The 26004-nt window shown below is 40.4% G+C and overlaps 5 protein-coding genes and 1 non-coding gene across 8 annotated transcripts; 4 read left to right on the top strand and 2 right to left on the bottom strand.

Moving 5' to 3' along the window:
* Positions 1–338: 338 nt before the first annotated feature.
* LOC103981895 (thioredoxin domain-containing protein 9 homolog) lies at positions 339–6161 on the top strand. Of its 2 annotated transcripts, none has more exons than XM_009398655.3 (4): positions 339–494; positions 587–859; positions 5403–5561; positions 5651–6161. In XM_009398655.3, exons 1-4 carry the CDS (start codon positions 471–473, stop codon positions 5828–5830), a joined length of 636 nt encoding a protein of 211 aa, XP_009396930.2. In that variant the 5' UTR covers positions 339–470; the 3' UTR covers positions 5831–6161. The 2 variants fall into 2 exon arrangements, with proteins under 2 accessions (XP_009396930.2, XP_065043771.1); XM_065187699.1 differs by having other exon boundaries at positions 395–494; positions 576–859.
* Positions 6162–6669: 508 nt separating this feature from the next.
* LOC103981886 (glutamyl-tRNA reductase-binding protein, chloroplastic) lies at positions 6670–10134 on the top strand. The gene is made up of 5 exons (XM_009398644.3): positions 6670–7204; positions 7574–7654; positions 7831–7935; positions 8392–8541; positions 9624–10134. Exons 1-5 carry the CDS (start codon positions 6791–6793, stop codon positions 9846–9848), a joined length of 975 nt encoding a protein of 324 aa, XP_009396919.2. The 5' UTR covers positions 6670–6790; the 3' UTR covers positions 9849–10134.
* Positions 10135–10286: 152 nt separating this feature from the next.
* On the bottom strand, positions 10287–12418 carry LOC135676393 (uncharacterized). Its single transcript, XM_065187547.1, has one exon. The coding sequence runs from the start codon at positions 12409–12411 to the stop codon at positions 11653–11655; it is 759 nt and encodes a 252-aa protein (XP_065043619.1). The 5' UTR covers positions 12412–12418; the 3' UTR covers positions 10287–11652.
* Positions 12419–12612: 194 nt separating this feature from the next.
* Positions 12613–12735, bottom strand: LOC135592708 (U6atac minor spliceosomal RNA). Its single transcript, XR_010479201.1, has one exon. It is a non-coding gene; the product is annotated as a U6atac minor spliceosomal RNA (small nuclear RNA).
* Positions 12736–14361: 1626 nt separating this feature from the next.
* Positions 14362–19296, top strand: LOC135676282 (probable E3 ubiquitin-protein ligase XBOS32). Of its 2 annotated transcripts, none has more exons than XM_065187369.1 (10): positions 14362–15432; positions 15527–15586; positions 15732–15803; positions 15888–16063; positions 16155–16315; positions 17406–17464; positions 17556–17602; positions 18077–18150; positions 18424–18515; positions 18739–18877. In XM_065187369.1, the coding sequence occupies exons 1-9, from the start codon at positions 15238–15240 to the stop codon at positions 18504–18506; spliced, it is 927 nt and encodes a 308-aa protein (XP_065043441.1). In that variant the 5' UTR covers positions 14362–15237; the 3' UTR covers positions 18507–18515; positions 18739–18877. The 2 variants fall into 2 exon arrangements, with proteins under 2 accessions (XP_065043441.1, XP_065043384.1); XM_065187312.1 differs by having other exon boundaries at positions 14365–15432; positions 18077–18217; positions 18739–19296.
* Positions 19297–19992: 696 nt separating this feature from the next.
* Positions 19993–24727, top strand: LOC103981849 (GCN5-related N-acetyltransferase 7, chloroplastic-like). Its single transcript, XM_009398605.3, has 5 exons — positions 19993–20399; positions 20820–20975; positions 21138–21233; positions 22993–23113; positions 24425–24727. Exons 1-5 carry the CDS (start codon positions 20031–20033, stop codon positions 24589–24591), a joined length of 909 nt encoding a protein of 302 aa, XP_009396880.2. The 5' UTR covers positions 19993–20030; the 3' UTR covers positions 24592–24727.
* The last annotated feature ends 1277 nt before the right edge of the window (positions 24728–26004 follow it).

The raw sequence follows: 26004 nt of genomic DNA, 5'->3' as shown, positions 1-26004 counted from the left end.
GATACGATGAGCCCATACAAATCTTCTGGTGGCTGCCGCGGTCATTTAAGAACCGTTCGTGTGGCCCTGGATGGTGGGCTTTTTCGTCACTGTGAACGGTGAGGATCACATTATGAAGTGTTCTAACTATTATCGAGTTATGAGTAGATGAACGGTCATGATAGATCTCGATAAAGATGATAAGTGGTCACTCAAGATGTGTGCTTAAGGTTCGTCAAATCATCAACAGTCACGATTCACTCCCGTAATTCATCAATGATTTGGATTGCATCAAAAGTAGTGTTAGTGATCACGATATGTATTGGCGCGTCTCAGAAACATTTTCTATAAAGAAAAAAATAAAGTAAAAGAAAATTTGGAGGACCTGCGTATATATACGAGAGAGAGAGGGGGGGGGAGAGAGAGTCACTTCAACCATCTCCTCCTACGATCCTCGATCTCGAGAGGTAGGGATACAATTGGATTCGTTCATGGACGAAAGTCACGCGAAGCAGGTTATCGATACATCTGAAACGCAAGATCTCTTTTGTTGGTCTTTTTGGTTATTTTGGAGAGGAGTCGTGATTGTTTTCTAGGGTTCTTTCAGATCCTCGAGCAGCAAGTGCTGACCGTGGCCAGGGCCGTCGAGGACAAGATCGATGACGAAATTGCGGCACTCGATCGGCTGGACCTCGACGACTTCGAGGCCCTGCGGGAGCGCAGGTTGCAGCAGCTGAAGAAGATGGCCGAGAAGCGGAGCCGCTGGCTCTCCCTGGGCCACGGTGAGTACACTGAGATCCCCGAGAAGGAATTCTTCGCCGCTGTCAAGGCCAGCGATCGTGTTGTCTGCCATTTCTACCGCGAGAATTGGCCTTGCAAGGTATTTTTCTCTATCCCCATAATTCTAGTTTAACATACAAGCCATTTTTCTTCTTACAATTGCAATGCGGAGGGCCGTTGGAGAAATGATTATGGTTTGTAATTTGGTAGGAAGGGATTTGTTTGATTGTTCAAGTTTGGTAGGAAATAAATGTTTGAATCTGCATTAATAGTGTAGAAAGTATTGAGCCTAAAGTTGCCTTTTGCTGGTTAATATGAAAATTTTATAGATTCACAGATCTTTTCGGTGCTGTATAAGCTCAAATGAGATCTCACTAGCAACATGTCCATCCAATACTAAAACAGGTTCCATCTACTTATTGTGATACTTCAACTCTTAGATTTCTTTAGACTTGGTCAAGTTTTTTACTAGGGATAATATGGTACTTGGTTTTATTATATAGTAACATATCTTGAATGCATTCTTGCCATTAAACCTGTTAATGGACACCTTAAAATATCCAAAGAAAACAGTAATTTTATGTTTGTTGTCTAGTCCTTTAAGTTGGGCTCAATAATTTCATAACAAGGCACACAGCTTGTGTGTTTCCTTCACATTGTATGTTTTTCATCCTATATACTGAACGGCTATCCACCTATATACTGGACGGCTATCCAAAATTTGCAGTTGCCTATTATCTTTAAAGATGGCATCTACTTCTGAGTTCCCTTGTGGAACTTCATATTCTTTAATCCCACTGCTCAAAACTAGTACCCAATGGTCAATTTATTTCTTGTATTATTTTTAATAGCACCACCCAAATGCAGCACCTTTTGATTAGTTAGTTTTATGATCTGTCATGAATTTGTACTCCTTGTAGCTTCTTCCTTCTACTTTTGACTTTAAAGATGGCTAGATGCACCAATGCAACTCACAGGTAGAAATTTTGAAGAGAGAATGACAGAACTTGATGCAGCATTGGTTCTGTTGCATGCATCTTCTTAAGCATGAAACCAATGAGAATTTCCGCTGCTAACTAACAGAAGGAATTCATATGATTTAAATCTTTGCCAACTGAGTTTTAGAGGGAGAAGGATTACAGTATCCAGTAGATTTAAGATTCCAGATCCAAACAGTTACATGGGTGAATTTTCTAAGATTGAATGCATCAGCGTCATGCTTCTTGATTTAGCATTATTTTTGAAAGAAGATATGTAAGAGTACGACCAACATTCTTCGATATACTTGGTTTAGGGCACCTGCAACGTGCACATGGAACAATGTGATTATATACAACAGCAATAACAATAACAACAAAATCACAAGTCTCTGCTATTTGGATCGACTACGTGGATCTTTTGCTCTCATTGAGATCTGTAAAAAATCATATATTTAGTTAAGTTTAGAGTCTTTAAATCTTTATTTATAGTTTCTATTAAATACTCTTTAGGTCTTCCTCTACTCTTCTCGTACCACTAACATTAATTATTTCACCTGATTACTATATCTGGAGGTCTCCTAAGAATTATATGATTATATAAACAAGAAAATTTCATCTTGAATAAAGATTACCAAGAACACATTTATCACATAGCAATACGAGAACAAGTGAGGTCACTAACGATTTGTAGAGAGGCACAAGGCGATCGTCAAAGAGGGCCCTCAATATGCAGAATATTGGTTAGATCTGTGAAATCATTGGACATTTCATTGGACATGAACTTTGAAATACGGTCAACAAACAATCATCAGTGGAAGTGATCAAAGTAGTTGCAGTGAAATTTGAGCCCTCCTTGTTCATCACAAAAAAGCCCTCCTTGTTCATCACAAAAAAGCGAGACCTCGGTCTTTGTAGAGAGGCACAAGGCGATCGTCAAAGAGGTAGGTTCTCTGACTCTCCCCTTTATAAATTCTGTCATGTAAGTTTCATATTTTTATTAGAAATTTTTTGAAAAATATTTAAAATTATTGATTGATATTATAGATCAAAATACATGAAAATCATGAGTAAATAATCATTAGAAATTTCGTTTTGGACAATTATCTAATTTGATTTGTTAATATTTTTAATTCATGAAATTAATTTTAGAATCCTATTAAATTATGTTTCTGTTTGAATTAAATTATTACATGATTAGAACTTTGATATGTTTAAGAAATTTTGAACAATTATAATTGTTAGTAAGGATTTATAAAAGCTCATCTTTAAAAAAAAGTCAAATTAAATAGAAATTGGAATTGTTCTGACTCAGGTCTGATCTGAGTCAAACCAATCGATGGTACGATATGGCCTATCTAATTGATTGTCTGCTGCTCGGCCCAATTTAGGTATGAACCAGACTCGAACTACGGTTCTGTCCAACATGACCTCAAGCCTGCAACACAGGTTTGGCTCAGGTTCAACGGGCTGGCTTGCCAGCATAGCTTAACGGGTTGATGGCTTGGTGTTGACGCGGTGTAGCTCAGCGTTGCAGCCTAGCCCGGTACCTTTTTCCCTCTACGGTGCATGTGCTGAGCACATGAGCCCCTCTTGGGCTGGTCTAGAATCGTCCTAGTACGGTATTGAGCAAGCCGATCGATTTCTAGTCTTATGGTAGTATGGATTCGGGTCTGGGTTGACCAGTAGTGTTGTTTTGACCTATTTTATGAGTTTGGGCCCAATTGACTCCTAAATTGAATATGAAGCGAACTAGTTTGACTTATTTTGACTGATTCAAGGTTATTCTGAACTAATTTAGATCGATGCAAGCCTGTTTGACCCAAAGGGAATTGCCCTACCATATATTAGCCTTCCTAGAATTAACATGGATCATCCAATCCTCTTATCATTATCAATCTCATATCTTTTGTCAGTCTCTAGACTGAAGCTATCATGTATATTTATCAATTAAAAAATTATTTAACAATATTAGTATTAGGAATACCCTAATTAACCCTCAATTGATCTGAACTCTAATTGAGTCAGTCAAATTGATTTGAAACAGACTTAATTCAGCTAGAACCTAATTGAACCAACCTATCCTCATGGACTAATCTGGAATCACCCTAAATCAATCTAACTTGGACTTGGTTAGGTCCAATTTGGATCAAATAAGTTTGAATTGGTTTAAAACAGTTCGGAATCACCTTGAGCAGGTCAAAATTGGCCAAATTGATTTGGTTCAAATTCAATTTATGGATCAATTGAGCCTGAACTCATAAAACATGTTAAAACTGGATTATTGGGCCAACCCAAACCTGAATCCATACTAGCACAGGGCTGGAAATAGGTCGGGTTGCTCGGTACCTTGTTAGGCTGATTCTAGAGTAGCTCACAAGGGGCTCACTTGCTCAGCACATGCACCAGAAGGGGAAAAGGCACCTGATTCGACTGCAACATCGGGCCGCACTGTGTCGACTATCAAGCCATTGATCGATCAAGCTATGGCGACACTTGAGCCGAACGAGTGTCATAGGCTCGAGGTCATGTTGGATCGAGCTACAGTTTGGGTGGGGTCCGTGCTCAGATTGGGTTAGGTAGCATATGGTCATCTGGCTAGGCTTGATCGGGTCGGACAGTCAATATGACTCGAGTTAGACCAGAGTTGGAACGATTTCGATTTCGATTTAGTGTGACTTTTTTTTTCCTTTAACATAAGCTTTTAGAAATCCCTAATAACCATTATAATTGTTCAAAATTTCCTGAACAAATTAAAGTTCTAATCACGCAGAATAATTCAATTCAAACAAAAATATAACTTAATAGGATTTTGAAATTATTTTCATTTAAAAATATTAATAAATCAATAATTCCGAATTAAAAAATTCATGAAAATTTTGGATAAACTTTATGTATTAGAAAAAGTCATGAAGAGTAAAATAAAATTATATATTTATAAAAAAAAAGTATGATTATTTGCTCATGATTTTCATGTATTTTGATCTATAACATCAATCAATAATACTTAATATCTTACAGGAATTTTCTAATAGATCAAAAATAGATTTTATATCGTTTAAATATAAAAATATGAAATTTACATGATAGTATTTATATAGGAGTCGGAGAATTTGCCTTTTTGACGATCGTCACGTGCCTCTCCGCTAGGACCTCGTTTCATTGTGATGAATAGGGAGGGCTTTCCTTATCCTTGTATAGGAGAGGGGAGAGGGTTTTGCTATGGTTAGGATTCTAATCAAAATATAATCAGATTTAATAATTTAATTATTTAATTTCAGTTATTTCCTATTTAATATAGTTTGATTAGGACTCAAACTCCCTTTTTAAAATTATCTTATCATAAAAAAATCATTGAAAAAGGAAATATATTATGAGATATCTTTTTCTTATTCTTATTCGGATTCATTCTGAATTTAATTTATTTGGGGGATTACAAGAAGGCATCAATTGGGTCCTACTCTTTGCTTGGTCCACTTGGGGTGTGGTTACATGAAAGATGAACTTTGGATGTGATAACTAATTTATTCAATGAGTCCAGGCTTGAGATTTTCTGTTTAATCTGTTTATTAGATTTTCACTTCGAACAGGTGATACTGTATCTTCATTACTTCGGGACATACCTTTTTAGTATAAAAACAAGTTGGCTGTTGTATACGTTTGCAGGTGATGGACAAGCATCTGAGTATTCTTGCAAAGCAACATATAGAGACACGCTTTCTGAAAATTCATGCTGAGAAAAGTCCCTTCTTGACTGAGAAGCTCAGGATCATCGTACTACCTACTCTTGCTCTTGTAAAGAATGCCAAAGTTGAGGATTATGTGGTAAATGGTGCATAGTTTTCTACTTCCATGACTGAATACCATCGAAAATGCACTAGTTTTACATGTGTTCCTCTCGAAATGGGCTTCAGGTTGGTTTTGATGAGCTTGGAAGCACCGATGACTTCAGTACAGTAGAGCTGGAGGAACGATTAGCCAAGTCGCAAGTTATCTCCTTCGAGGGTGAAGCATCATCTTATCCAACCAAGTCCAACAAAACCAAGAGAAGTGTCCACCAATCCGAAACAGCTGACTCGTCTGACTCTGATTAATCCTATGCTTACGTCAGTTTATTCAATGGAATTAGTGAAAAATATTCCACCCGTTTATTCTTGATATTATGCATCTGTCTCCAGAGAATTATTTAGCTTCACCCACGCTGTCGTGGGATTGAACCTTTGATTTCATGATATTGAGAGATGCCTTTGGGATTGAACCTTGAAGTTTTCTCGAGTGATGTCGCCTCTCCAAATCAGGTGACACAAATCAAGTAAGAAAAGTTTCTGGGGTAATGTTTCTTTTCTTACAAGATATTGGAGTGACGTTTCTTTGCTTGACTGAAGGTCTTGCCTAATTTATAGAAGTTTGATGTTATGATCTCAATACAGTTCTCATTTAGTGTAAGTATATTTATGTTGCGAAGAATTTGATGATTTCTTTTCCTTCTATCAAAAGTGGAAAAAGATTTCCTTTGCATGTGAATGGTGTTGAAATTGATTATTGATTTAGAAAAATGTGTTAATTAAATATTATTATTTTTACAAGCTCGATTGATTTGGAATGATAGCAAGTTGATTACCCATCAATTTCGTCCTACTTTCTCTTTAACCCGATTAATTATCTTAATTAATCTCGTGCACGTATTTTTCTCATTCTCCTGCTTGCTTTGGTGATGGAACGAGTCCAATTAATCTTCATGCTCCTATTTTTAGTAGAACACCACCAGGGCCAAACCAATCGTCCGAGTTGAGACTAGGGTGGGGAGCATCTCAAACGAGTCAGGTCCGAGTCGATACTGTTTGACCCACGGGTTTGATCGCAATTGGCACGAGTCACAGGGAGAACGAGTTGACTCGGCGATCGACAGGCGAACCAACTCGGTTTTCAGCGGAGTCAGGGTCCACCATATCGTCTTCCTTTTCCCCTCTCATCGTCTCCAATTGGGACCAACAACCTCACCAACGCTTCGCCTCCTCCCCAATCCTCTTTGCCCTCCTCTCTCCCTCGGCAGCATGCCGCTGCTTCCCCACGCCCTGCTCTCCCCCGCCATTCCCTTGCCTCTGCCCTCTCTCTCCCTCCCAAAGAAGCCTATTCTCTCCTCTCCCCACCAGATCCCACCCCTCCGGATCTCCTCCCGCCCGTCCTCTTCCTCTCCCCACCTCCCCAGATGCTCTCTTGTCTCCGTTTCGACCGAGGCGCCTCCCAAGGCCAGGGAGAACACCCGGGCGAAGCCGTCCCCCGCTGAGGTTTCCAGGACCATCATGGAGCTCTCCTCAACTGGCACCTTCTCCTCGCTGTCCACCGACGGCTGGCCCCTCGCCATCGGCGCCCGCTTCGTCGTTGATGCTCAGGGCGCCCCTGCCGTTTGCTTAAACCAGCCCGAGAGGCTCTTCAAAATTGATGGCCTATCCAGCTTCCATGTTCAGGTTCAAGTTCGGATCTTTATTGGCTTTCGAGTGGCTTATAATTCAGTAATTTGTTTCCTTGTGCCTATGTGCGTGCGTGCGCATGTGTAGTGAGTGTCTCGAGCTCCCAAATCTTATCTTTCTTCAAGTTTCAATTTTTATGGGCTCCCTATCAACACTTGGATTCACTTGTTATGCTATGACTTGTGATATGGGTGATTCGGTTACTTTAGGGCACACTAGCCCTAATGTGCTCTATTGGAGAGAAAAGTTAGGCTTTTTGTTATGTTTTTGGGTCGAGTTAGGTTTTAATAGTTTAATGTGTAAAGTGTAGTGCTATAGACACTATGGAGTTTCTGATGCATATGTTGTGCCATTTTCTGGGAGCAGTTTGAGCAAACCAGGTCACGCACTCCACAATGCACGTTACTTGGAAGCCTGAGTAAACCCGATGATGCGTTTCTTCTGAAGGTAATCTATGTTTACTCTCCCTGTGATCATAGGAGTAAGATGGTTAATCTTGTGCTAATCGTCATGCATTCTTGTTTGCTGACTTGTTTTTTAAGTTTGCTTATGCCAATTTTCCTTCCCCCTCTGTTGAGTTCCATGAAACTTATTTGTCTAGATAATTGAATGGCATTGTACAGAGGCTTCGTGCAAAATGGGAGAAGAAATATGCAGAAGAGGTGGAGGAAGATCTTATTTATCTAATTTCTGTAGAGAAGGTGCTTCAAATTGAATATTTTAAGGAGGTATGACTGCTGTCCTTTTTGTAATTTTCTTGAACCAGCATGGAAATTATTGTGGTAACATCTCATGACTAAGTCCCATCGATGAAAATTATGTTGTCTTGGGCATGTTGCCCACTGATTCTAAGATGTGTATTAGTGTCCGCTTGGGTATCTTATTCTTCTTCATTGCTTTGTTCCATAAAGTTGGGCATGATGCACTTTAAACTGTTTCAATGGAGAAATTCTTGGTTTAGATTATGTGCATGAGTATATTCAGAAATACTTTCACCTTTATGGATGTAAATCTTTGGTATCTTTACCAGATTCTCATGTGTTCTCTGTAAATGTTGATGCCTAATTGGTTGTCTGTTGGCCACTAAGTCCTTGATGTTCTTGAGTCTGCTTTCCAGCTAATTGACATCGTTGATCATCTACATTCTTTATTCCTAGCACCTGTTTTATATATCATCTTTCCAGGATGGTATATGGGTGACCTCCTCAGAATACTCGAATGCGGAACCTGATCCTCTACGAAATTTTGCTGAAAAGATTGTTGATGAGATGAATTCCAAACATGTTGAAGACGTCCGAGGGTTATGCAATGTTTATGTGGAGCCAGGGTTTCAGGTGTGAATTTTTAGATGCCAAAGTTTCTTCAATTTTTTGTCTTTATCCTTTGTTTATGTCTTTTGGCTTGGATGTAAAAGTCTTGCAACCGTTTTTCTTACTTGTATAGTCAAAGCTAGTTAGTCAGTTTGATTGTCACTCCACCAGTCATTTCATGAGCAAGCATTTTCAGTTAAATATTAGTGTAATTGCAATGTAATAGAGAACCAATGAAAGTTTCTAAATCAGATAATCTGTATATTTTGAATAGAGTGAACGAGTATGCTAGTATCTGTTTGCATCGGTCTGTATCCATAAAGATGGGCTGATAAATTTACTTTTATATTTTAGGATTGATATGCATGATTTGTGTTCCAATCTATGATCATTATGAAGTTGTAACACAACTAGCAATGGCAGTAATAATTTTTTTTCCCCTTTTTTTGTGTGTGAAAATTGTTGCCGAGCTACAGCTAGCAATATCGTTGCGCTATTTCCTCTTGGAAGATTATCTACTTTTTCCTCTTATGTCTTGCAAGTTAGGAGGCACCATGAGCCCAGTTGAGGGTTGCAATGGTTACTTTTGGTAGTTAACCTACTTTATGTCAGCTGTATATGTTCCCAATATATTCTCTGTTCAACATCTGAAAAATGAAAGGCCAAGGAAAATGCAGTTGTGAACTGCACATTATTAAGTAATTAGGTTAAATTAAGTATCAAATGTGTGTTAGGTCTGTTTGCTGGCATGCTGATTTATCATGCTTACGTTCTTGAATTGCCGATGCATGCCTTGTTGCATGATGAGCTGATTTATTCCATAGTCGCACAAGAGGCAGATTATGTGCTGGCAGGGTGACAACGCCCTCTGGCATTGACCGAGTGACATGTTACAGGGGTGTGAGCCTCAGTATATGCCTGTAAGATATTGGCTCGATTGGTGCCATGCAGTATGCACATTTGAGCTTGTTATTTTGGTTTAAGTACCTCAACTTACTTGATATTCAAGTGGATCAGTTTTCCTTAAGTTGGCACTGACTGTGAAAAATTATCCAGCGACCCTGAAAATATACATGTTTACACCTGTGATTTCACCATGTTGGCAGGTAGCAGACACGAAGTTGATATGGGTCGACCGTCTAGGGTTCGACTTATTTATTTATTCAGAGGAAGCAGTATTTGCAGCCAGAATTCCTTTCCCTAGAGAAGTTTCAGATGAAAAGGGCGCCAAGTCATCATTCAATTCCATGTCTCATCTTGCTTGGGAGATCGAAAAGGGGTATGCCACTCCAGACTTCGAGAAGGTGAAATTTCTGAAGAGGATCAGGTAGCGGCTAATTGATTCTTGTCGCTGCCCCGTGTCCTCTTATTTTTCAGAGGTTAATCTGTCTGTGTGCAAAATGACCTTATTCTTCTGGAATTCCGCGAGTTGAAATACATGATTTGGATGCTGTCAAAACAAATACATGACATCATTGGCATTCCTGCTTTGTCTGAAAAGGAATGTTTGTGAATTTGTGGGCATCAAGTCATTTTTTGGGTTAAAGAATACTGAGTTATAGCTTATCAACCAAGTATTTCATTGATATAAAATTTTTCGGCCCTGTATTCCTACAAGATGGTGGCTCTATTCCTGACCAGGCATTTGATGTTATATACTCTGTCCAGCCACATTAAGAGACACTCTTGCTGCTTATGTTGTGATATACGCTTTGATGTATAATATGTTCATAATACCCAAATACATTGGTTTTGGTGGATAATGTCAATACACAAATGCAGTAACTTTGGCAACAATATCATTTACATTTGACTTGATGTATGCGACAAACACCAATAGAAACAAGTAACCCTAATATGCGACAAACACTGGATCATAATTTCCACGACAACACATTCATGGCAATTCTACTGCATCAACATAAGCATCAGTAAGCAAACTAGCATGTACAATATGCCCATCCATCTCCAGGAACTTCTCCTCTCCTTCGCACTTCTTGCACTCATAGTAGAGAACTGTACTTGTGGCTAAGATCAACAAATTCAACACCACATCTTTGCCTATATGGATGAACCCAATCAACAACTGGCTTCCATCAGACTGAGCAGAAGAGACTGCCTCAGACACCAAAGTGGCAACACTGCTGACAACGACCACGAGCACAGCGATCACCACTCCTTGCTTCCTGCTCCTGCTGAAGAGCTCCAATGCCCTGCCCATCGCCTCTGTTCCGTAGCACTCATCCTCTATTGCCGATACCACGATACATAGCAGCAAAACTATAGCTACGTACAGGTAATAAAAAACTGCCAGGAGGGATACGACGATGAGCAACAGAGTCAGCAGCTTTGAATTATTTGAGATGATTGCCAGACCAAGAAGTACGGGGTCAGTTGACAGGACGAAGCACAGATGCAGGATGGTGATGCAGATTTGGGTCACGAGAGACCCTTTCCATGCATGTCTCGTCTTCAGGATGACATCGCCTGGTGTTGCTGGGTGCTTCCCGGTGTATGCCATGGCAGTCGCATGGATGGTTGCAGTCGTTAGCAAAGAGATGACGTTGAAGAGAAGGGTCAGCAAGATCCACTGCGGAATGCTAAGCCCTTCGACATGTGCAAGGAGGCTAAAGAGATCCGTGACTCGGCAGCAGACGGGTCTCGAGAAAAATAACATGGAGAGGCTGTCTCCCAAGAGGAGGAGGGAGGAGAAAGAAGACACGAGGGTTAGGATGAGGATGGGAAGGATGAGGTTCGGGTTTCGGAAGGGGATTCTGAGGGCCTCCCACAGAATCGTGGAGGTCCCAGGGAACTTACATGGTTTCGCCATCGTTGCAGGAAAGCAGCTCACATCACCATCTCTCAGTTTGCCTTGTGTAAGTGTTGAAGGGAGAGGCCTTTTAAGGTCTGTGCTTTGATGTAGGGGGATAGGAATGGGTCAAAGAGGGCAGATGAGGAAGAAGAGAAGATCTGACTTGTTCCACTGGTTCCAAAATTGAATTTTTCTGAGCATCAAATAGGTGAAAGCAACAGAGTTGACTTTTAGCAGAGTTTATAATTGGAGACTAGCAACTTGCACCAGCTCATTGGTCTTTCTTGGAGGAAGATAGAAGATGAAGTTACAAGGCCAAGCCTTTAGATCGTTCTCTTCTCTTTTGCATGTCCTTTCTTGCACTCAAAATAGAACATGGTGTACAAAAAGTAGGTGACAAACTTGACCATGAGGAGAACTGGACCAGCAAATAGCAGAGTCCCAATACCCCAAGCACCGTCATCGTTGCACCCAAACACCGTCAGCACTGCTTGCTCGGCGAGTCCTAATGCTGCTGTCAGAACAAACCCGTGTAGCTTCTTCTCCTTGACGAGCTCCTCTGCTCTTGCAAGTGCACTCATCCCTTCGAAATCCTCCTCCGCCACTGCAACCACCAGGCTCAGCCTACAAGCGATCTCCGAGTGCGCAAAGACGACCGGCCCGAGGCAGGACAGCAGAGCCAGGGAGCCAGAAATCACCAGCGCTTCCGGCGCAGCTTCCCCGGCGGCCCCCGCAAAGGCTCTGAGCGCCAAGAGCAGGGAAGCCGAGGCCGTGGCGAAGAGCTCGACGTACGCCAGAGTGATCGCCGGCCTCCGCCATGTCGACAGCATGCTGGAGAGGAGCTCGCCGGGGGAGTGGGAGTGGTGGTGCTTCCCCGCGTACGTGGCTGTCGACAAGTAGGCCATCGCCATCGCCGACAGCCTTGAGCCGACGAAGCTGAGGGGCTCGAACTGCTTCGCTTTGCCCGGCGACGCTTCGATCTTCGAGAGAAGAAGGAAGAGGTTGCAGATAACGAGCACCAGAAGCGTCGTGGAGATAGTAAACGTGTTTCCGGCGAGCAGAGCCATCGTTTCGTGCCTCATCGGCCTCCTCCACGCTGCAAGGTGTGTTATGTATATACGACCAGAGATTGCAGGTGGAAGGGGCCAACGCCTTGACCGTTCACTGCGGGGAATTGATGTGAGAAGAACTAAAACAAGGAACGGCTAAAAGACGGCAGCCTCGTTGCGGCGAACCGTTCAAGCACCGGCACATGAAGGGTTAGCGTAAGGCTTCCGACGCAGAAAAAAATTGGGTAAGATCCGCCGAAGCGGGTAGCCTTAACCGTATGTGTTAACAGGTAGACCCGAAGGTCGTTCCCGTCCCTGTCAGGGGAGATGCCAACCGTCTCTCCTTTCTACGAACACAACAAGCGGGCGAAGTGAACCCATTAAGTAGGCTTGGAAAACCTGAAATATATCAATGTGGGACTAAAAACTCATCCCTCTAACAGCACAGTACAGAGCATGATCAAACCTGTGATTGGCACTGTTCGATGTGGATGCTAAACACGCACCGAAACAAGGATTTAGAATGAGGATATCAGCTGTGTGGACAACAAATCCTCGAGGATGATGATATGCCTCGGTAGACTCCTACTCTGCAAGTTTGCAGAACTGGCGAAACGCCATGATCGACCAGATGGAAGGTAAGCCATGGAGATAGCTTAAAGGTCAGAGCTGCGTAGGTTATCTGGGCAAAACCTGTAAACAGAAAAGATCAATACAACTAATTAATGCTCAGGCAACTTCAACTCTCCAGACTAAGGAAATTACTTGTCAGTGTAAACAACTTTATGCCGTGGCCTCGGGGCCAACACGGCTTGGTTCGGATCTGAATGGACTGAGATTTTGTACGGCGCTCCTCGAGCCCGCCGGGGAGGTCGGGTGCGGTGTCCGATTAGGACGGTGTAGCCGTCTCTTCTGGGCAGGAACTCCTCGCCTGCGCGCCCGCATGGGACCTTGGTCCTTGCACCTGTACAAAGGTCGAGCCGAGGCGCTCGGCTCGACCCCTCCGACGATCAAGTTAGCAGATGCGGAGTGGGGTTTGTTGTCTGTCTTCGTGTCTCCTCCCCCCTTTTCGTTTAGAACTCGGGGGTATTTATAGGGCAGTTTAGTGTTACATGATGTACATGCCTGCAGGAGCAGAATCGTATCTCTGATGGCGTCTGATATTGCCGTTGGCGTTGCGTGAAGAACCGAACTGCCACAGGGCATGGGCGTGCCTCGGTCGTCGTTCTCCTCTGCCTCGGTCAAGCGATGGAATCGTTGTCTGAGAGTGGGTGACGTCGGTGCACGTCGTGTCGACATTATTATCCTTGTTGGGCAGAGTATCGTCAGGGTGTGGCTGACGTCATGACGTGTCACGTCGTCGTTATTACCTTCATCGTTACTCTCAATCTTTTTGAACTCGCCTCATCTCACCGAACTGAAATATACATTAAATAGACGCTCTCATCATTCTACTATATTGGATAAGTTATTTCTTTTGCATTATCGAACAATTTATTTAGATTTGGGTTGATGTAATTATATTTAAATATTAATATCTTTTTAGTCAGATAAAAATGTATGTATATGATATTGGTTATAATTTTGTATGATTGAATTTTTGCCATCATCTATATTTCATATTATTTAATATTATTATCAGAAAAATATTTTCTAATATTATACTTAATTTTGAATTATTTTTGCAATATTTTAATATATTATTAATTAAATTCCTGTTCGAAACTGATGACCCTGTGTGGGTCCTCAATCACGTGTGGAGTCCGAGCACCGGATGTGAAAATAAAACGATGTGTACTGGACAAATCTGTAGCAAAATAATTATTTCGAAGCGGCTTCATCCATATTTGGCGCTCGGTAAGGTCACCGGATGGATGTAACGCATGCGACGTCCCCGATGAGAACGTGGCTGCTGATCCATGGACTCAGTGGAACGTGGCCTTTGACTGAAGATTAAAGAAAAAGCTTCCTCCGCTGCCCACAGCACGGAGTCGGTCTCCCAATCATGGAGACAAGCTCGCGTTTTCTCGTGGAAGCTCTCAGCACAAAAATATACAGCAAAAAAGAGGGGGAAAGTGTGCCTTTTTCCATCTTCCTGTGTCTTTTTCATGCAAACACCGATCCTTTTCCGGTCTTTTTGATCCTTCACATCTTATTTCGTTGCCGTCGAAACCATTTCAGCCCTTTCGTCTCGTTTCATCCCGTAAAACCATAAAAAAAATATCAGCTTTTTCTTCTTCTTCTTCTTCTCTGCTGTTCTGCAGTTGTCTCTCTCGGATCAGATGTGTGGCCTTGTCTTCTTGCCCAATCATTCGTGTTTCTTTAGCACCTCCTGTTCTTGGCACCAGAGAAGACGCCTCTTTACAGCTAATCCTCATCTGGTCACGGATCGATCAGCTGTTCCGGGGACGTGATGTTGATGATTGTGATGAATAACGCGAATCCCGATCTGCGTTCTTGTCTCCTGGGCGAGAGATTAATAATAAAAAAGGCGTCTTTTTACGGTTCTCGGGATTCTCCCTTCTTGGACCTTTGTTTCTGAACCCTGTTGGATGTTTGCTTCCTCTTGTTGTCTTTGTTGCGGCAATGGAGTTGTTTGAGAAGCGGTGTACGATTCGTTCCCCTTCCCAGTTCTCGAATTTGCAGTTTCAACCTCTCTCATTTCTTGGTTTTGGGAGCAATCCTCACTCTGGTTCCTAGAAGGAGATTTTTTGTGGCAAAACCAACGTTTCCCGAGGGAAAAGCCTGCAGTTTTGTGATCCTCTTACAGTATGGGATCTGTAGCATAGGCAACTTCCATTGTGTTTGATTCGAAGTAGGGATATTCTATCTTTCTTGGACTGATTTCGAGACATTAGCATGGGATTCTTAAGCGTTATCGGCAATTCCTTTGGGTGTTCGACTTCCGGAGAGCGGCTGCTATCGGCGGCAAGAGAAGGAGATCTTGAGGAGGCCAAGGCTCTCGTAGAATACAACCCTCGCCTTGCTAGGTATTCGACATTTGGTGTGAAGAATTCCCCTCTCCATTTCTCTGCGTCACATGGCCACCACGAGGTGATCCATCTTTTCCTTCTTTGTTCTATGACTGGTAACCTCGTTAAATCTAGTTCGACATGTCAAGGGGCTCATCTTGTGATTCCACCTTCAGATCGTCTCTGTTCTTGTCGAAACTGGTGCTAATATCAACCTCCGGAATTATAGTGGGCAGGTGAGATTTGTCTTCAATGGTGTAGGAAGAAAATAAGAAGATCTGACATGCTTGCTTATATTTTTCTTAGAGAAGTTGGCTTACTGGTTTAATTATTTGATAAATGTTTATAGTGTTGCATTAATGCCCTCTCATGCATTGACAGACACCTTTGATGCTTGCTTGTCTACATGGGCACTGGGAAGTTGTACAGATTCTAATTCTTTTCAAAGCCAATGTAAGATTATTCTACAAGAATAACCTTCTCATAAGGCATTCCATTCGAATTGCATCTCTTGACCAAAATCAGCCTGGTTTTTAGATACACAAAAAGGATTTTCTAAGTGGTGGAACAGCTCTCCACTTTGCCGGTCTTAATGGTCACAATCGCTGCATTCGCCTTCTTCTTGCTGATTGTGTTCCCAGCTCACCACAGTTTTGGAATACTATGAGGGGAAGATTGGCCTCGGAAGATTCTCTTGTGGACTTTGATGAGGTGTATGTTGAATTCTCATGTCTTCTTATTTTTTGTCTTTTGGTAACTATCAATAATTTAATAGCTTCTTTCTTCTTCCTTGTGTTCCTTTAGTGATTTATGTAAGATAGTTAATAGGAGGGCAGATGGAGGCATCACTGCGCTTCATTTGGCAGCACTAAATGGGCATGCAGAGAGTGTGCAGTTACTCCTGGACTTGGGTGCTTGTGTTTCGGAGGTCACGGTCAACGATGGAGCTACAATTGATCTAATAGGTGGTTCAACTCTTCATTATTAAGTTCCTTTTTTCTTGTTTGCATTTTGTTTTATTTCTAGGTTGATGTGAAATTACAGTTCTGGGTACAACTAATTAATTATGTGACAACCAAGTTTGATCGGTTTTTTAGGCTCCAAATTAATTCAAACCCAAGCCTGAGCATGATTAGGCTTGTTCAAGCTCGGTTCTCAATTACATCGCTAATGGACTATCTGTTGTGAACTTAATGGTTTACCTTAGTTCCAGTTTGACATAATGAAGTCTCAAACATTGTGGATGTCTGTGGACAACATAAGAAGTGATGCTGATGCCACTAGAGCAAGGTTGTCATAAGTTGTATTTATATCTGTTGCATTGGTGAATCAAACTCTTACAGTTTTTGGTAAAGTGTGTGGTTTTTCCTTCATCCTCCTCTCGTGCTACATTTCCTTTGGTAAACAAGTTGAGATTGAGGAGCTAGAGTAGCCTGTTCGCTCCTATTGGTTTTGGTGGTATCAGTAATGTAGATTTGAAGTTCAAGAAGATATAAGAATGTTTTGGCAGACAGTAAAATAAGGGGAGAGAAATCTATTATGCTCTGTGTAAGATTTTCCAGAGTTTGTATTCAGTGAGTTCATTCTGTTACTAATTTCATTTAGGTTATAATATTAGTCTTCCTTTTTTGTAGAGAATCATAGTAAGTCTTACATCAAGCAAAGTTTGTTTCACCCTCTTATGATGATTCAAAGCTCCTTTGCCCTTGATCAAACGTGCTTGTAGCCTAAGTACATTTGTTGCGAGGTAACAATTTCTGGTATCCAAAAGTGAGAATGTTTGGTTGATCATTCAAAAGGGAAGACTTTTGCCGAGTGTTTAACATTTCAAATGGAATTGCATGAGCGAGAAAGATGCGTGGCAGGGATAAGCGCTTAAAGCTTTACAGACTACCTAAAAGCCATCATGATAGTATTGGTTATGGCCAATTCATACATCATATGAAAAACTATAAATCGTTTTGTTTTTTTTCTCAAATGATGAAAATTTAATTATTTGAGGCTAATAACAAAAATTCTCTTTCATGCATCTTCTTAATTCTTTCAATCTGACAGGAGCTGGTAGCACACCCCTTCATTATGCTGCTTGTGGTGGAAATGCAGTATGTTGTCAGGTATGTCTACTGGGACTTCAATGTTTCCACTCTATTATTCATTTACCATAACACTAACTATAAATCTAATTCAGGAAATATGGACATGTAGGTACTTATTGCAAGAGGAGCTAGCTTGACTGCTGAAAATGCAAATGGGTATGTGTTGCACATTGCTAGACATCTAGAATTTGAGATGTGTTCCATATGGCTAACTAACTAGATAAACTGTTGAGCAATGCGTATCTTTTGGAATAATGTAAACATCACTGTAAATTTGCAGTTGTTTAGAAAGTTTATTGCCAATGTTAATTCTAAATATTTCATAAGGCCTTATCTGGGCCTTCTGAATTGCAAACTTTGTTTGTTATTTAGGGGCAATCTAAGATCATGAGTCATGACTGCCAGAAGTTCTAGGCTATCGGATTGTATATTTCAACTTTAATCACCTAAAGTTCTAGCACTTCATTCATTCGGTGCTTTCGATTATTATGTTTGTAAGGCAAAACTTCAGGCTAAACAGAAATTTAGAGGGTAAAATGCATTAGCATACTTGAATTTTTTCTATACGCAAGTAGAGGTTTTTATATACTTTCTTTTTTGGTTTGGATGTTTTCCTTGTGTGTGTAAAAGTTGGACCCCGTTGATGGTGGCTCGTTCATGGCATAAAAACTGGCTCGAGGGTATCCTACGGAAGGAACCAGAAGGTCAGATTGCTGTTCTTCCTTCAAAGTACCTCGCTTTGCCATTAATGAGCATTGTTAAAATTGCTCGGTAAGTAGGCATAAAACTTCTCGTACCTTCTTTTGTATTACATGATCTTTTTTTTTATTTACTTGATGCGTGTATTGCAATATTATTATTTTCTTCAGAACTGCTTGATGCTGAAATTAACTCGGAGTGCACCTGACAGTTAAATTTTTCACAAAGTTGAACTATTTACATAATCATTTAGTTTCCAATTGTTTTATATTTCATAGGGAATGTGGCTGGAGAAAGACAAAACATGAACCCACTTGTGTTGATCCGTGTGCTATTTGTTTGGAATCAAAATGCACTGTAGCTGCACAAGGTATATAATTTTGAAACTTGGGGTGAGATAAAGCATTTTGTCATTAACTTCTTGTTTACTCTCAACTTAAAGAGCATCTTAAAGTTGCTCTATCTTATCATAGAGCATCTAGTTCTCTCCTGTCTTTTTTTTTTAATATTTTTTCTCGGCTTTTCCGATCAGTGCACGTGTAGATATAGCAAATAGCAAATTACTTTTAAAAAATATTCTTCTCATTCTGCAGGTTGTCACCATGAATTCTGCACCACCTGTGCGTTGTATCTTTGCTCAACGAATAACACATCCGCTACAGTGCATGGTCCTCCTGGATCAGTAGCATGTCCTCTCTGCCGACGTGCTATAGTTTCATTCATCAAGCTACCGGGCACCACTAACATGACGAAGGACCTGGTGAGAGCAAATCTATCTAGATCTCTGTCCGTGACACACTCCACGACCAGGTCGAATCCTGCCACCTCAAAGGCTAAGCAGATAACCAAGCCTGATTTCCAGTACAAGCAAATCAAGCAACGCTCTTCTTCATTTCGATCACTTGGTTTTCAGCAATTCCTGTAATCTGATGCTGTTGGGATTCAGGCAATTCACAGCCAAGCTCTTTGCTTCCAACCAACATTGTAGATATCTGTTAGAGCATTTGAAGAGCTCTCTTTTTTCGAGTGAGCTGGACTTTTTGTTTTGTTCTTTATCTCTGTATCAGCTTGTGGCATGTGATTTCTTCTTGCTGGTTAGTGATGTAGATAGAGAATAACATGATTGCTATCTGAAATATGTCTGTTGCACAGTGTGTTTATATTTTGCTAGGAGGAGGTGGGTGAAGGTTTGTTGTCAATGTTGGCATTGTTGATACAAAGTTTCAAGGCATTTGCCAGACCATTTCATTGAACATAGTTGAGCCCCTTTCTTGTGAATAGTTGGATTTGGGGATGCCAAGCAAGAGATAGGAGATAGATACCATATCTAAAGAGTCAAGCAAAACATAGAAAACCATAAAGGAGAAGAAACCATAGAGTCCCCTTCTCTCTTCTCAAAGTATCTTAATCTCAATTTGCTTGGAGTGCTCACTTCATCAATTTATACTTTATTTGTCGAAGCCATACAAACAATATCAAGCTCAAAATAACCATTAATTACTTAAATTAAACACAAAAAATCAAGGATAGTACGATTTATTCATACCAAGGATAAATGTCTCACTTATTTGAGGTCAATTAAATATAAACAATAAGTTCATGTATAAATTAAATATGTAATTAAAGAAAACAAATTGCCAACTGCCAACCACCAACGACCACACAACTGTGTAAGATTTTTTTTCCCGTTATGATACTCCGCAAGAACATCCTAAGCTCTGCCAAGCCGTTCAGACCCAATCTCCCGGTGCTCGCAACACTCATGTTAACGGACGCGTTAACTAAATCGGTTCCGCGGGTTATTGTACAACATCCACCGAGCAAAAGGAAAACGGGCCGAGAAACCATGGCAGTAAAGACAAAAAGGAGAGAGGAGTCGGCGACGATGGCGCTGCTCTCCTCGGCCGCCGCTCCCCCGTCGGCACGACGCCCCACCGACCCGCTCCTTTCCTTCCTCCTCCCGAGCCTAAGGTGCTCGCTGAACCCTAGCGCTCGTATCTCTTCTGCCCTCCGAAGAGAAGCGCCGGCCAAATCCCTGTTCTTGTCGTCGGAGGTTCGATACCTTCGGAAGCGACGTGGCTCCCCTCGCGGCGACGTCCGAACCGCCGCCTCCCACCTTTGCGAGCAAGAAAGGCCGGCCTTTGACAGGAGTTTCCTCTCCGTGGGGGAAGCCATGTCGGATGACGAGCTCTGGGCCGCCATCCGCCTCCGGGTTCGCACCTTCTACAATTTCAACGACTCCTACGGTATCGAGGTGAGAATGTCTGGTGATGAGCTCCACTTTGTCCAAAAGTGTTGGTTGTTTTAAGATATCTGGATTCTTTCTTTCCTTCAATTGATTTCTCGTTGGTGGTAATCAAGGGAAAACAAAATGAATGTATAACGCTGAAGGTTTCTTCTTTCCAGCGGCTCCTCACAGACTTCTTTGTTCATAAAGATTCTTAATTTCTTATAAAGAATCATGACTTCCAAACTTTCATTTTCAGAAAAAAAAACAAGGCAATCTGATAAATTGATTGATGGTCATAGTCCATTTTTAATTGTGTATTTGGATTGGAAAATATAAGAATAAGATGGGTTTTGGTTCTTATTTCCAGAAATTGAAGCTAAATGCTCGCTTGTGGTGTCTCTTGTATCATATTGATGGTATTTGTTCCTTGTCAAGTTTTGTTAGGATTATAAGGCATCTGTGGCCAAAAGGGAGTTCGAAGGTCTGAAAGATCGCGTTGCTGGGAAAACCATGGGATTTAGAAAAGCTTCTTGCATCAATGCTACTCTGCCAGTATCAGCATATGAAGGCTCCATAGATGAACTCTGCTCTATATGTAAGGTGTGAAGGTTTCTTCATGGATATTAATTTCTAGCCAGTCCTTCAAGAAACTTTATTATGATGCTAATTGCAACTTCAAAAACCTTTTGTTTTGTTTGTTTTTCCAAATTTATAAATAACTATCTCCAATGGTGAAGATGTCGTTTTCTGTTGCATATGCAGTTTTCAAAAAAGAAAGGAGACCGAGTAGTTGTTGGAACCCTAGATATCAATTGGTGCCTTCAAATGCCTGATGAATTGACAGGAAAGCGACCTGAGGTATACTTTATATAGAGTTTTATATTGAAATGATTATTATAACAATGAGCTTATATTTGCATAAAAATTGTCGATTGGCTCACCTTATTGTTGGGATAATTTCAAATCTAAATGTCATAATTATGATATTTTCTTTTTCTGTAGCTGTCGGATTTTGACATAACATCAAAGAGTATCAATTTGTCGGGAATTTTTGATGCACAGTACTGAAATATGATAAAATGCAGTTTGACAGCAATACCATTTTATTATGGCAACCAACAAGTTCTTTTTAGCCCTATTCTATTTTTCATCTGGCCATTGTTGTCTGCTTATCGTTCGCTCTTCACTTCTTGTGATGATCACGAGTCCCTAAACCTTAGTTCATCGTTTAGCATTTTATAAATGTTTTTTATTGAGTCTGTTCCGACCAAAACCTGTCACGATCTAGTCTAATGGGATAGCATGTATGTTAACTTTGTTCAGCCTAAATCACTAGCTCAAAATACTTAAGCCGAAGTTAATAATAGTACACTCATCAAATCCATATAAGTCATCTAAGTCTTAGTCCACTTTTGATGTGATGTGGGATTAAACCAGGTGTTACAATGTCTCCTGCTTAAGGGCTTGACGTCCTGGCCCAACATAGCCTAGAATCAGACCATTGTATGGTGTATGTTAGGTATAGCCTAGGGATGACTCTACTGCACGACGTGTCCTTTGGCCCCATCTGTGGGTAGAGGGCATCCTTCCATGGGTAGTCATTTCCTATTGGAGCCTCTCACCATGCCCAATATTATGTCAGTTCTGATATCAATTGTCACGATCTGGTCTAATGGGATAATTGGCTTGTTAACTTCATTCAACCTAAACCACTAGCTCAACATGCTTAAGCTAAAGTTAATCCATTAAACCCATATAAGTCATTATAAGTCTTAACCTATTTCTAATGTGGGACTAAACCGGGGTGCTAATCCACAAGTTCAGCTGAGAGATAATTTTCTGCTAAAATTAACTAGTCCACATACCAGTTTAGCCGTGTAGCTAAATACCACCCAGTATGAACAAGGTTTAGCAAGATTGAAATATTTGGTAGTGAATAAGATGTTTATGTGGGAATTGATAAAAGAAGATTTCTTCATGGAACAACACATATTTAACATACTAGAAGTTTGAACGATTTATAAAGGTTAGCATTTGATCAGACCACAATTTTGTCAACCAAATCTGTGGGTTTTAGATGCTGAGATCTAAAAGTGAGTGGTAGACCATTTTATAGTTCTGAGATGAGCTTGAAAAATAGATGAACCATGCTTTGAAACTATTCTAACTCTAAGCATTTATTTATGAAGTTGTGTGCCATTTCTTTAACTTTTTTTTTCTTTGGTTGTAGTTAAATGGTCAATGACATCAACTACCATTACCAGATTAGCTGTAAAGCATGTTAGAACTAGTTCGTATAGTTTGGAATTTCATCTACATGTGGTACCATTTTGTTATTACCTATGGTATAAATATATCTTCCATGCTACATATTCTAATTTAGAATATGAGATTGTGTCAAATGTTTAACATCATTTGTACCTCATTGTATTTGTGTTCAGATATTTATTACATTTTTGACAGCTGAGTTAGTTATAGATTTGTACATGCTTCTCTTAGAATGTATCTAGATTTAGAGATTTACTGTCTGTTAGATTACCAGTGAATGTATTGCCTTCATTTTTGTCCTAGTAAAGAAAACTTGGTAGTAGGCATTTATGAAGAAGCAACTTTGCAGGGGCTTGGAGCCGACCTCACAAGGGCATATTTAAGTAATGTATGTGTTGCCAAGGAGTTGCAAAGAAATGGCTTGGGCTATGCATTAATTGGAGAATCTAAAACAGTTGCTCACTCTTGGGGTGATTGTCTCTACTATGTGTATATCTTTTCATATAAATATTTGATTTTCATTGCACCATTTTAACTTACATTTAGCCTGGACATAACAGTTTGTTTTGTGTAGACATAGTAGACAGAGCCCAAACCTCTTGGAGATTAGGACTAGTCTCTAGTCTGATCAGAGAAGATATATAAAAGATGGATTATTATCTCGAAAAGGTTCAGAGAGGATTTATCCCATTAGATTTATTTGAATATGTGGTGTCCTGTAAATTAATAAGCGTACACAATCCATAGGTCTATATTCTTGATACGAATGGAACTTGGAGTTTGTAGGGAGCTACTGAGCAATCATATTGGGTGTTATTCTTGATCCATTCAAAAGACTGCAATATGAGTCCGGAAGACCAACAAAGAAAGGGAAGGTTCTTACTGGTCAGAAACCACCAACTTATATGGTTGAAATATACCTAGTTTGATTTCATATCATGGTTTCGATGGACATCAACTCTAGAAGTAGGCAAAGGACCTTGACTACCATGAAATAAAGGGGGCATTTGTTTTCAGCCAAATGAAAACTATTTCTCAGCATCCGGAAGTTTGGACTTTTGCACTACCAATATAATCCAGTTTGGAATAGACCAGATATAACATGACAGATGTTACTTGCAGAAATGAGGAATTCCATAGTCCCTCACTCAACCTTCCTGATGGTTGTCAGCAAATACGTGAATGGTTTAAAATGACCAGCCATCCTAAGCCATTATAATAGCTGGACGCTTCTTGAATTTTATCATAATGATGGGACTAGGCTGATGGTGGTTTGGTTTTCATCATAAATGACTTTCAATTTTGATTTTTTTTTTTTTCTTTTTGAAAGCTATGGACATGCAATCCGATTGTAGAATTAGTTTGCATCATCAAACTTCTGGATTTTTTTTGGTGGTTCCAAGTTCATTATCTACTTTTGACTGTGCTTGCACTAAGAATATGAACATTTAAATACCCCTACTCTGACCAAAGATATATATTTGCCTAGGATATTATTCAGTCGCATTGAGTATTCGGAGGTTGATCTGTCGTTCTAAATAGATATAAAACTTTTGCATGTTCATGAAGGAGAATAATCAATTGCAGATTTGTGCTTGGTATGGAATGCTTGGTAAAAAGGAAGATGTTTATTTTTTAATTATGGACTCTAGATTCTCTCAGCTTAAAGCCCAGACAGCAATGCATTATGTTTGCTAGTAGATTAAATTCTTAAAAAATCTCTTTCCAATATTTATTTGTCCTGTTAACTAACTGCATTCCCTTTCTATTTAATGCACCAGGCATAACTGATCTATATGTTCATGTTGCGGTTGACAATGAAGCAGCACAAAAATTGTACAATAAGAGTGGTTTTATTTATGAAAGCGAAGAGCCTGCTTGGCGAGCTAGATTTCTTGGCAGGCCTCGGCGATACTTGCTTTGGACTGATTTAGGTAAATTAAGTTAGATATTCACATTAGTGGTTTTGATAGCAAAGCTGGTCACAAAGAAAAGATATGGAAATGTATGTCAGCAACATTCATGTGTATACTTTTATCTTTTATTTCACATCAATCAAAATGATTACATAGTTTTGTTGCTGATGTTTATCTTTCACAAGATGACCAATATTTGTCATTGTGTCAGTTCTTGCACATAAAATTCCCTGCATCATAAGGTGTTCATTCAGATAGTCCATGCCATACTTGTACCTTTGGAAAAGGTCATCTGTTAGCTCATGTTCTCCCATACTGGAATATGAATTATGATGGCTCCATCAAGTTCTGCATCATGCTCATGTTCTCCTACATTTGAGCTTTGCTTCCTGATGTACTTGTATTTTTATTCTGGTTCTCTTGGAATGATCAGTAAATGGTGAACAAAAGTGGGTGGTGTTCATAATGGTCCTCGTTTAGGTTTACATGTCTGAAGCCTTACAAAGATACAGGAGCATTTTAGATATTGATGGCTAGAAGACGATCGTTCCTTCTTTCTTCACATTGGTGAAAGCTTTCAAGGAACTGTAGATGTCAGTTTGCGAGGAGGATAAGAAAAGATTAGACTTCCATTATCCTAAAACCCTTGTGCTGATTTCTTTGATTCTTACCATGAGACCTTATTAGTTCTTCTGAACTATCTCTGACATGAGAATTGCCGGGAGCAGTCATCTTGGCATGTCTTCTGTTCTATCGTTTTCTTGATGAGAGCCATTTCTGCCGTGACTGCTCCTTTCTGCATACTCTTTCATTTAACAAAACTGAGAATTAGTCTGCTTTCCATTGCGGTTGAATCTTACTACATGACAGGAAGAAAACGTCAGGGCTCGTAGCTCATCATGGTTGAAGTGGTAGAGAAACCATGCCATCGACAAGCAGTGAAGAGATCTCGAAGCTCGCGTAGGTCTCTCTCTCTCTCTCTCTGTGTGTGTGGTGATGGGATGCTTGGACAAAGGGTGTGTCAGGGGATCGTACTGCCTCTCACGAGCGACGACTCTGCCCACGTGCACAGGATTGATTGGATGTACACTTGAGTTCTTCTCTCGCATCACATGCATCTTGTCCATTCCAACCCTAATGCCTGCTGCATGCATTATTTTGTATTTTTCAAGTAATATTTTAATTTCTTTGACATATCATCATGACTGATCCAATTTTTTGAGTGATAGACATGATCCATCCAGTTTAGCTATTTCTCATGATCAGCTAACTCAAAATGCATGACTTGCTTGAATCTAACTCTTTCCAAGTAATATGGAAGAAGGAAAATAGCTAAAAGATTGAGCTGGTTGAAGCCGAGTCCTGTGCAAGGTCAGAATAATATGAACTTGACTATTTCAAAGTCGTGGGGATTCACATTTCTGGTTCTCTGCATCGCAATCATT

Source organism: Musa acuminata, chromosome BXJ1-1 (assembly GCF_036884655.1).
Source record: "Musa acuminata AAA Group cultivar baxijiao chromosome BXJ1-1, Cavendish_Baxijiao_AAA, whole genome shotgun sequence".
Taxonomy (NCBI): Eukaryota; Viridiplantae; Streptophyta; class Magnoliopsida; order Zingiberales; family Musaceae; genus Musa; species Musa acuminata.
The sequence above is the reverse complement of the archived record's forward strand: the minus strand, read 5'-3'. Positions and strand labels throughout refer to the sequence as shown.